The sequence below is a fragment of the Puntigrus tetrazona genome, chromosome 17, assembly GCF_018831695.1.
Source record: "Puntigrus tetrazona isolate hp1 chromosome 17, ASM1883169v1, whole genome shotgun sequence".
Classification (NCBI taxonomy): Eukaryota; Metazoa; Chordata; class Actinopteri; order Cypriniformes; family Cyprinidae; genus Puntigrus; species Puntigrus tetrazona.
This window is the reverse complement of record NC_056715.1, coordinates 15,970,690-15,982,914: the sequence shown is the minus strand read 5'-3', so window position 1 is coordinate 15,982,914 and position 12,225 is coordinate 15,970,690. Positions and strand designations below refer to the sequence as shown.

Here is a 12,225-nt window from a genome sequence, read left to right as displayed (position 1 = left end):
TTAGGTTTGTTTTCAATTTTAATTCGCGGCTTTTTTCACTTGCCACATAGAAGCTTGCATCAAAATCAAAGTGAATATGTGAACATTTTGTTTGACAAAACAGCAGCCACCCTGCCGCATTTGTGCATGGTAGATTTGCTTTGTCATTAGTGATATTTTTAGTCCCGTAATTATCTTTGTGCATCTTCACACATGAACTGGCACACCTGTCAGTCCCCATTCATACAGCCCCACTGCTACGAGCCCCATCATTACGTTAATGTTTACCCAGAGAGCAGTTGTCATGGAGAAGGGCATGATTGGCGCTTTGCGCGAGCTGTTCAACCTAGGGATAGAAGGGCGATGTAATAGAGGTTACTAGTGCCGCTTTCAATCCTCTTCTCAGCATCGAGAAGCTTGATTGTGTTGTCGACGCTTAAGCGGTTAGCATTAGGATTAGCTCTGTAAACAGTAGCATGTTGTTCAGCCTCAAATGACGTATGGAAGAACAATACGTGCTCTTTCAGAGGACAAGCGTGGATTAGGACACGTCACTCTAAAGGAAATGCTTAAACGGCTGTTCATTCTTTCGAGAGATTATAAGCCTTGAAATCACATTTTTACCAAGCTCAGCCAGTAAATGACATAACATTTCAGTTTAACCACTAGCATAAACATAACACCATGGCCCACCGAGAAGCACGGACTTCTCTTTTTCTCTTTTCAGAGAAAGCGTTGTCGGAAGAGGAAAGTGATTTTAAGGTAGGGCTCGAATAGGAGTCACCGAGGGGCCATTCAAATAACGCGTGCACTGTGAAGCCTACGATGATTGACGGGCCCCGTAGGCACTATGCTCTCCCTTTTATACTCTGCTCTTATTTATGTCTGCTCCGACACAGCGGCCGCTATCTTTCACTGATAAAAAATGGGAAAACATGCACACAAAGGCGCCGTCTTTTTTGTTTTGTTTTGTTTCTCGACAACTTAGCCTTGATTTGCAGGTGTTGTGCGGTTGTAGTGATTTGCATGTCCAGAGCAGTGGCGGGTCTTGGCAGCACAAGGCGCAACTGTGGAGCGGCACGTTATCACATTATTTAGTCTGCCTCTCAGCAGCTGCAGCCAAAACAAGCTAGCCTGCAGCATGAGGGAGGGCTGAAAAACACCGGGAGGCAGCTCCTGTTGGGCTCTAGGACAGGAAGGGAAAAGAAATGCTGGAATAAGTCCTTTTAGAGAGTCGTTCTCCTAACTAACACAGAAAAAAGCATCTCAAGCATCTGAGAGGAAGATAACCACAATCTCCTCAGCCTTCAAAATCTATTTCTTCTTCATGGTGCAGATTCTTTTCTGCCTTTCTCCCCTTAACCTTGCATCTGAAGGTGTCTAAGCCCCCACTATAAAGTAGGTGACAAGCAGTATGTGAAATAAACATTCTGTCCCCAATTCACAGTATTACTAAAGCGGTTCACTCTTAAAAATAAAGATTCGAATAAAAACCTTTATTATGTATTGACTATTTCCATTCCGCAAAAGGTTCTTTATAAAGGTACTTGGATAGCCTATTACTTCATACCACACATTCATACTATATGACATACTTCATTCAGTGTCTATTCTATTCAAACACTACGCCATTTCTGACAAACTTTAGATGTTTGTTGGATTTTGAAATTGTATAGATATGCCATGCTGCTGTTAGTTGCCGTCAAATCAAGTATAGAACTTACTACTGCCAGTACATACACAGAAACAGTTAAGGCATGCTGCTGCAGAAGCATCATATAAAATGGCCTGTAGCAGATCTATACAGGTGGAGCTGAGGAAGCTGGAGGGATTCCGAGGAAGTTGCTCTACTAAATTCTAACCAACTATTTAAATGTAAAGCAGCAAGCTTTAACCAATCACCTTGTGCAAAGTAGTTTAACAGAAAAGTATTTGTTACAAGCTACTACAGGTACACACACACACACAAATCTGATTATTGAAATCAATCTGAAAATTTGCTTTCAAANACAAAGGTATCCTATTAAAAGATGTCAGCAACGAAAAATGTCAACAGCCCCAACTCTCAAAATAGATCACAGACAGATTGGCTAGTTTTCTGGCCAAAGAGCTTGGGCCACCCTCTTGACTCTTGTTTTGCCTGTTTGCAGAGCCACAGGCAGTCACAGATACAGGCATGATTGCTCAAGATCCCTATTTCGTTGATATCAATCAGGTAGTAAGGCAGTGTAGAATTCCAAAATACAGCACTTTTTGCTCAAAAGGACAGAAGGGAACAGTTTTGGTTGCGTGAAACCTGAACTAACAATAAAAATGGACTTCAGGGGAAAATATAAAAGGCTACTACAGTATACAATATGGCTCCTTTAAAGACCCTATGAGACTCGGTTTGCGGTGCCTGGATCGAAGTTTCACCGGCCGTGATTCTTCTGCTATATTACGTTTAGCGCACAGTGGTCCGTGTTTAACCATGACCTCAAGCGGGAGGCATCTGAACAAGTACAAGTTTGCGACTGGAGATGGGAGATTATGTAAATCTTCCACGTTAAGGTTAGCAGCTTTTGAACGGCAATAGATGTTGTTATTTTAGGTTGCACTTCAGTGCTCTTTTCAGGAACTGTGAGAGTAAGATGTGGAGGTGTTTTAATCTCCAGATGGAGAATTTCATTACTGCCTCTTCACAATCCTGTCAAACTCTTAGAGTTAAATATAAATGGTCTCTTTTCCCTCCTGCTTCGGATGGCCTTTGTGTAATAAGAAAGACTCTGTGTGTATGTGTGTGCGATTCTATATCTTTGCCATGAGAGCACAGGTAGTAGCCGTTCTTAATTTGTACTCCTACAGATGTGTGGAGGGTTGGGCAGTCATATAGATTACATAGTTGACTTCTGTCACTTACCTCATCTCCTACAGACTGCTAGTGCCGTCATACACTCTAACAATTCAGGTGGGGCCAGTTAACAGCTGTTGGCCTCAAGGCCTCAGAGGGGAGGGGACCTGTTGGATCGGTCTTGAGGCAGAGAAAACTAGGCTTTGGCGTCTCAGGGTAGTGTTTCCATGGTTACCATTCTCTTCCACTAATTTACACAGAGGTGTGGTGTTTCAAGACGAGAGAAAGACTCTCCTCCACTCCGTATTTTGTATTAGATGATGCTTGTACGTGATCCTGTAAATTATAGAATCATCATCAAGATGGAATCTTTAGACTTTTAGATGTCCTGCACTGATTTTTAGAGGAAAATCTAAGGAATTCTATAAAATAAATAAAAAAATACAAATTCATGGTGCATGCTGAAAAATAAGAGTGCCGACAATAAAGCAAAAAAACATGGTTGTTGGTATGTCATGTGGTGTTACTTTCAAGCAAAAATGTTTACATTTTTTTCTAACACATGATTATTTTTATTAATTAGGAAGTATCTCAAATTTAGCAATTGATAATACATTCATCATAAAACAATATGATTTAGTTGCTTGTGTGTATTCATATTTAATGTATGAACAAATGGAAATTAAAATAAACACAATTTTCTTCGCATACCATGTACAGATGCCTTCTAGACTAAACAGGTTGTACCCATGGCCTCTGTTTGAAATTGTGCAAATAGCACATAATCAAATAGCACAATAATAAAATGTAAAATAGCATTGCATAGTCTTCACTGTATAAATTATGAGTGTACTCATACTCAGTTGAGTTCCTTCACTTCTTGTGCTTGAATACCTTAATTTTTTTTATGTTTAAATTGGCAAGGCTGCAAACGTGCAGTTGATAAGCTTTTGCGATGACGCGCAGCAGTGGCCCATCAATTGTCCTAAATGTCTTTTTATGCTGATCTCGGCCAGTCAGTGGAAATCACAGGATGCCCCCCCACAGCCCTGAAGCTTTATAATCGGCATAATCTTTCACCCCACTAGTAACAGGCCTCAGGCTGGAAGTNAAGTTTTTGTACCTTTTCATAGTTCATTTAAAGGTGTTGCGGAGAGAGGAAAAAAAAGAGAAATATTCACACACCTTTGACACACATAGTTTCACAAGAGAAGACAGTAGTGTGAATTTAAAGGTGTTTTAAGGTGTTTTTGTGTAATATATAATTTAATGTCAGTCCAAGAACCTTGGGGACTTTTTTTTTTTCTCAGTACACTGTGACTCTAATTTTAACAGTAAAAAACTGTGAAAATACTAGAATAAAAACCTGTTAGATGGCTACTTGAAAGTTCCTTTAAAAGTTCTTTTGTTTGAACTTTTCTTATCAGTTATGTTTGTTAGGGTTGTATGTTACATGTAATGTTGTTATTTATTTACATCTTAAATCTTAATTTCAGTCTCACCATGATAGTGTTTAGTTATTGTGAATGACAATGTGCACCTTCTGTGTTATTTAAAAGCTACTTGTGATTCGCTTTCATGTAACTTTTTCATCTCTATATTTGAAAGGTACAAAACAAATTTTGTTTGAATACATTGGTATATTAACATTATATCAGTTAATGAAATTACAGTATCTAACTGTACATTTAAGTTAAAACTGTAAAACCTAAAATGTTACTTATGGTCGAATTTCGGCAACCACAAAAACAACTTTTTTTTTTGTTTTGTTTTTTGTTTTTGTTTTTTGTTTTGTTTTTTATGCAGGTTTTTTTTTTACAGTGTATCATTAATCTTTGTGTTTCTGAAGGTGCCAAAAATGACTTGAGAAAAACTGGTGCAGAACTGCAGATGCTAGAGCCTCCATCTGTTATTAAACTAACTGATATATCTGTGTTATTTTTGTTTTGTTGTTCGAGCTAATGCACCTCCTTCACCCTTCAATTCAGTCTGTCAGAACACAACAGTTTAGAACTTGGGGATATGAGCCACACTCCATGCAAGAAAAACAATGGCCATCTCCAAGAAGTTCCTTCAAAAAGTTTACTGAGACTTTGAATCAGCATTTTCATTCCTGACAGAGTCGTTATAGGATTACAGCCCTGGGAGGAAATTTTGAATATTAAACAGAATTCATTCAAGCTCGTTCTCCCTACACGACACCCAATCCCTAATGCCAGAGGATTCCGGAATAAGTCCAAGTCAAAGACTTTTCCATAAAACTATGAAGGAATTTGCTGCACTTGTATAATCCTTTGTGATGGGTAAAGCCCAAATCAAGGCAGCCAGTGGGTTGAGAAATGGAGCCACCAGCTCAAGCCTGACAAACTTTGCATATTTGTTCAACAACCAGCTTGTCCTACTGTGGTGAGAGAGGGATAAACCAAGCTCTCGGTGAGCCTCTGCCAGCTGTTTGCACACCAGCACTTATGGCTTGCCCTTCAAAAATGGGAATGCAGCAGGTTCTCCCTTTTACCGTTTCTCTGCAGGGTTTCGTCTTCTGTGAGGTCATAACAGCCAGCAAAACAAGTGGGGGCGAGCTCGCTATCTGCTCTCCTACAAATCTTTCACGACATTCAGACGGCTTGGGTCAGGCTTTATCTTGAAAACTTATGAGATGCAGCAGGGGTTTTAAGCAGCCATTTTACATAAACACTGAGATTCAGTGCGACAAAATAAAGAAATAGGTACCTTCTTCTAGCATGTCAGAGTCACCCCTATAAGACCCAACACTGAGTCTTAACCGTGATGGCCGCATGTGTCATTTTTAACAAATGAGATCCATTTGTGTGAGTCCATTGCATTGAACATCTGGGAAGTTCAAGATACTGATTCAGTTTTTCACCTCTGCCACAACACGTCACCTGACTGTGGCTGCACCATTGTGCCAATAAGATGAAGCTCATTAATCATTAAGATAAATGAAAAAGGGTCATTTCACTTGATACAAAAAGCATGGGTGTACTTTCAAATGACGTCTTCCCACAAAATAAGCGCATGAGGGAAGTGTGTTCATATATCGTTGCAATCTCAAAGCAAAGTGTACTGTATATAAACAGCTGTATTACTCTTTCCACCACCCAAGCACTATTTATTTCTATAATTAGGTCCAGAGGGGTGTTTCAGAGCTTGAGTCAAGTCTCAAGCGTGAGCCCCTTAATTGCAGAGATCAAGCCAATCCCATTTACCCTTTTTACTTGCATAGAATGTATGAATGTGAATATAAGCATTTAGATTTTTTTGATGATATTGTTTGTAAACCTTAGTTAATTGGGTAGGGAATATGTAGGATAAGGGGAAACTGGGTAGGGAATGGGCAGGATAGAATGGTTAATTAAGATGGGAGTGGGAAAAATAATATTGGGTGGGGGGTGTTGGTTGAGGGAAAGGGAGTTTAGGTAGAACAGGTTAGCATCGGATCCCAACCATCAGAATTGTTTGGGACTCGATAGCGTAGTGAGCAGTGTTGTGGGAAACTATTTACAAACTGTTGCCAGATTTATAAGGTACTTATAATGTAAAGTAGTTTAAGGGATAGTTAGTTCATTCAAAAAATGTATTTCTCATTTTCATGTTGTTTAAAAAAAAAAGTTTCCTTTTATTTCTTGGCACAAAATAATGTGGATCCTTAATTATGATTAATTTTGCACTGATAAATATCTAAATGTGCAAAGATTAAAACAATTGTAGAGTGTGTTGTAGTTGTGTTTGTTTTTGAATTCAGTTATTCATTGAAATTGTTCATTGAAATGATCATTTATTAAATGATTAAAATAAAATAACCAGTTTACTGTTTGCAAATATATTCGCAAACAGGAAAACAAAAGTAGTCTTTGTCCCCAATTAACTGTTCACAAGAGAATTATTGTTAAATAATTTTTAACTGATTAATTGTTTGCAGAGAATTATTATTGAATATTTTTATTTATTTATTTTTGCAACTGGTTCATTTGCATTAGCATTAGCATCAACTGTTATATACATATACAGCAGGTAAAATAAGCGTTGAATGTGTCAGCATTTTTTAGGATATATATTTATAAAGGTCCTGCTGACATTATCTTTTCACCGGATGTAACAACCCAAATAATCCATACATACACAGAAAACAAAACAAAAAAATAAAGTTATGCATAATAAAACAAAATAACACAGGGGAAAAGTATTGAACACATGAAGAGGTGCAAAAAGCCGTGAAAAGCCAAGACGCCAGCAGAAATATATCAGTAATTAGAAAGCAATCCTGCGCCCTGTCAGAGGAAATAATATTAGCTGTTTCAGTCCCAACATGATGGAAGATGAAACAAGGGTGGACATTTCAGCAAGACAATGTTCCAAAACACAGCCAAGGAAACTTTCAGTTGGTTTCAGAGAAAGAAAATAAAGCTGCTAGAATGGCCCAGCCAATCAGCTGACTTGAATCCAATAGAAAATAAGAACTAAAGATCAGGCTTCATAGAAGAGCGCCCATAGATCCTTCAACATTTGACGACTGTTTATGTGGATGAATGTGGAAGTATTAACTACATTTCAGTAGTGCAATACGCAACTTCCGAACATGAGAATAAGATACTGAATGTGATATTTTAAACTATGTTGAAAAACGTATTTGATCCTTATTCTTATTTGGACCTGCTTCAAAAGGTGTGTAGACAATATTGATGTATTGCTCTTGCTAATTAGTAATTTGTTGTAATCTCTTCACCATCTTGGATTTCTCACTAAAAGCTAATGACCTCTTGATAACCTACAATTCCTCAGCTAATTGCCCAGATAGCACACATCTGATGCCTTCTGTTCCTGAAAGTGTGTGACAAACAATTAAACCTGATATAGTTTATTAATAACAGATCTGAATCCTTCTGCTCATCCTTCTGGCGTACTATATCATTAAGATCATACAACACAGACGATACCTGTTAGCACAAGACACTTGACATATTCCACTCATAGAGAGCTCTCCTCTAATAAATATCTCAACTTCACCCGTACAGCTCCTTTTAGCATCCAATTCCTTTACAGCTGTCTAATGGCAGGGGGTTATTTTTTTATTACTTTTTTAAGTTTTTTTTCTTTTGTGCATTGATTTTTAAGCAGCTCCTTCCAATTAGTTGCCGCTCTCAGAAGCGGTAGCAGTCACCCAGAGGAGAGTGACAGACCCAGGCTGATGGAACAAAAAAAAAGCTTTGATTAGAAAACTGAGCAAATTCACACAGTCCTCTGTGAAGCCTGTCTAGTGTGACAACCTCACAGTTGCCACACCAGATTATTAGGTAATTCACTGAGCCTGTACTAATTGACAAAATTATTCACTGGAATTAAAAACGCTGTGCACCACATTTGGCTGATCTTTCAATAGTTAAGCGTGCAGAGATCAATTCCCACTTGGCTCTGGGTGCTTTTTGTTGGTTCCAGGTTTCTAATAATTCCCCTCTTAATGGAATTCTTTGATAATCTGGCACTCGTTCGTTTGATAGGATGTTCCAAGGCCTCTTGTTTGTCGTAGACAGGCTGATCAGAGGTGTTTTCAAGGACGTGTTTGCCGTCATTCAACTGACAGCCGACCACAGACACCNAAAAAAAAGTAAAAATCAGATTTTTTTTCCCCCCAAATTGTTCGATAATATTGAAATGTATATGTTTATTTCAATTATAAACTAAAACGAATCGTTTATCTCCTAATTTAATATAAGAAGAGAGACCTATGCGCGATTTTTAATCGCAATAATTTTTCTTTAAGCTTCGTTTTGGAGCAAAATGCAGCCTGGTGTCATGTACACAAGTGTAGGCATTGTAATGCATGAGCTGAAAGGGGAATTTGGTACCTAAGGGTTGCCATGGCGACCGGTGAGCATCAATTCCACAGCTATCTGAAACTCGGCTGCTAAAAGCTCTCTTGGACACAAATGCACACCGTTTAGGTCCCTGCGTACCCCACAACTAACTATTCTTCTCGGCCCTGTCATCAAGACCCTATTTGTTTTGTTGTGCTGTCAGTCATATATCCGACAACCTCTAATGCACTGCATCCGGATTACTGTGTTTTGCAGAGACAAAGCCGGCCTGCACTTTCAACGGAGTGGAGTACCATGACGGGGACATGTTCAGGATGGACGCCTGCCGCTTCTGCCGTTGTCAGGGTGGGGTGTCCGTGTGCTTCACCGCCCAGTGCGGCGTCCTCCACTGCGAGCGCTACTACGTCCCTGACGGAGAGTGTTGTCCTGTCTGCGAAGGTCAGAAAGAGAAAATATTCCCGTTCCTCATAAACTGCTCGTCAAGAGCGTATAGCAGGCATATGTGCACCTTTCTCCGAATGATATCAAGCTGTCTTTAGCGTTAGCCTTGTGCCTTAGGGCCTGCTTTGCATTTGCTGTTGATGCTCTGCCTGTAATTGAGGTGATTTTTGTGAATTTTAATGAATAGTGTCATCCAGGTCCAAAGCTGGATTCTAAAGCAATTATGGCGTGACTAGTTTTTTACCTTTTTACGAAGATATTGTGCATTTTGCGTTACGTGATATGGAAGATTCTGTCAATTGGACATTAAATTTGCAGGATGAATCTTTTTCGTTCTCCCAATTCAGGGAGCATACAGGGCTAATTAGTTCGGGGAAACTGTTCATTGTTTTATTTTGTAGACAACCTGTAATAGGCTGCCAGGGAGCATGTAATTTCGAATGCTATGCTTCTCTTGTGGGTACGTGTTGTTGTCCAATACATTACTGCTTGGAATTACCTTGCTACATTTTCCGCTCATGTTATATTTATCAGATTGTGGTCATGTTCAAATTAGTTTGCGAATGATTTTGCTGTTATGTAGTTAATTAAAGTGAAACTCCCTAACTCCCCTGTAGCCGTCCTCCTGAGAGTTTTACTGCCGTGAATTAAACAAATGAAATCGGGCAACTAAACTTAGACGGCTCACAGTAAATGCAAGACTGTATGACTCCAAACGCTGACTCATATGCAGTCTTGGCTTATAGAGGAGGTAAATCATTTTAATCAACCACTTAGAACAGTGCTTCCCAANAGTTTTTTAAGACTTCAGCATTACTAAAAATAGTTCATTTTTTTCATATGCAGTTGTAGAAGTTATACTTTAATCAATGAATACAGTTTTCGAGAAGATGAATAGAAACAGGGTCAGAATGCTCTCAGATTTCATTAAAAATATCTTAGTCTTATTAGGTCTTAGGGGTTTGAGTGTAAGTAATTAATGACAGAATTTTCTTTTTAAGGTGAACTATTCCCTTAAACTATGAAATATTGTTGTATTTTCTTTACACTTATTGCAATTTCTGTTTTGTTTTGTTTTATATTCAAATTTTTTAAGTCATTTTTCAGGCCCCCGCCTAGTGGGCCCCAGTTTGCAGTTGACAACCACCAATTTGAGGTCTCATTAGTGAAATTTCACAGTCAAAAAAAGTACACAGCTCACACCGAAGTCACTTTTAAACCTAGCAGCTTTCCATGGGCAGTGTGGCAAATTTGCATGATCAGCTTGAACCCAAAGGAAAAATCCTATATTGAGAAAACAGCATGAAAATTCTGAAAACAATAAATGTGATTACACCTTTAAAAATAATACTTTGCTGTTTAGGATTGATTTCTTGTCTCATTGTTGGTGTGTAGACCCTGACCGTAACACTGACCCTAAAAAAAAGAATACAATACAAAACAATAAAGCTCAGACAGTGTAAATAACCAAAATATATAAACTGAACACGAACAGAAACTTTCCAGAATCTCTATGCATAGGACATCATCATCTTGTCCAAACTTGTCCCAGCTTATCATTAAATGGTCCAAGCTGGTCATCACCTAGTATATGCTGAGTATTAGCTAGTCCAGACTACTATTTATTTAGTTAGTCCAAACTGGTCCCAGCTGGCCATTAGCTGGTCCAAATCAGTCATTAGATGATCTAAATTGGCCTTTAGCTGGTCCAAGCTGGTCATTAGCTTGTGCGAACTTGTAGACCATCCAGAACCAGCAACAAACCACTCATCAGCTGATCTGCTATGTTCTAAAACAGCTTAAACAGCCTTTTTTCAGCAGGGTGCGTTTTGCAAGATGTCAGTACTGATGTGTGGCAACTATCATCATCTTGTCTTTCTGTTCTCTTATCTTCTTCCATATAGACCCCATCTACCCAGTGCTCAATTTAGCCGGCTGCTATGTGAATGGGCAGATCCTGGCTCACGGAGACCACTGGCGTGAGGACGACTGTACCTTCTGCCAGTGTGTGAGTGGAGAGGCCCGCTGTGTAGCAGCTGCCTGCGGCCACAGCTGTCTCAATCCTGTCACTGTGCCCGGAGAGTGCTGTCCTGTGTGTGAGGGTAAGAACAGATGCACTTTATGGATGCGGGATGGAATTGATTTGGGTTGAGTGTATTATTCTCAGACATAAAACACACTCTGTGCCAGCACATGAAGACAGATAATTATAGTTATACGTTGTTATGAAATGTGTCCAATCACAATCATGATGTAGTATTTAGTATGCATTGCAATCTCGGCATTGCATAAATGCCACTATAGCCAGTATAAACGAACTTCTTCCATTGTCTGCTTCTGGATCAACTACTTGCTGAGCAAGATGACTTGTTGATTCACTCTACACTCACATGCTGTTATTTTTTTGATACAAGTAGGCATTTTATAATAATCTTTAAGGATCCATTCTGATATGATGACAGTTTGTAGTGACTAAATCTGGTAGTCCATACACAGGCCTGTACCCTTGCGCAAACCTTTTTTTTTTGAAGTCACGCTCACGTCACATAATTACCGTAATTACCAGCTAACAACCCAGGCATTCTACTCGAACCTCTGACTTATTTGTTTCCATGACAATGCTCTTAATGGCAAAATGAATCTCTGTATTTAGAGTAATCAGTAGACAAAATCACAATACAACAAGAAACAGTCATTAAGCAAATGCTGTATTACCAAATTAGTTTTTTAGGAGGATATTAGACATTAGTCATCCGAATCTGTGTTAAATACAACTACATTGTATATATTTTATTTTCAGATTATTCTTGCGTTATTAAGGCATTAACATTAGTCAGTTATAGGAATTATTAAACAGAAAGAATAAAAGAATATATCTACTGTTTACTGGTGAAGCCATCTCTTTCCTGTGACGTTGCAGCAGTCAAATAGGAGCTTTCAGAAAATGTTAGTTGACAACATGGTAATTACAAGTCCTACAAGACCGTAAATGCTTTTTACAAGACATAGAAACTTGTAATTATCGTAATTGAGACTGGTGGGAGCGACCTCAAAAATTCATTATCACAAATTAATCTTCTTTTCTTTTTTTCAGTAAAAAGAACTTAGATATTTCATCTATTTTAAACAATATTTTATATA

General features: G+C 38.6%; 1 protein-coding gene across 1 annotated transcript in view; it reads left to right on the top strand.

The window, feature by feature from the left end:
• LOC122362058 (cysteine-rich motor neuron 1 protein) overlaps positions 1-12,225 on the top strand; it is a 48,130-nt gene that overhangs the window by 17,797 nt on the left and 18,108 nt on the right. Inside the window, exons 6-7 of the mRNA XM_043263313.1 lie at positions 8,899-9,081; positions 10,989-11,186. Coding sequence (XP_043119248.1) covers positions 8,899-9,081; positions 10,989-11,186 — 381 coding nt within the window. The remainder of the gene's footprint in view (positions 1-8,898; positions 9,082-10,988; positions 11,187-12,225) is intronic.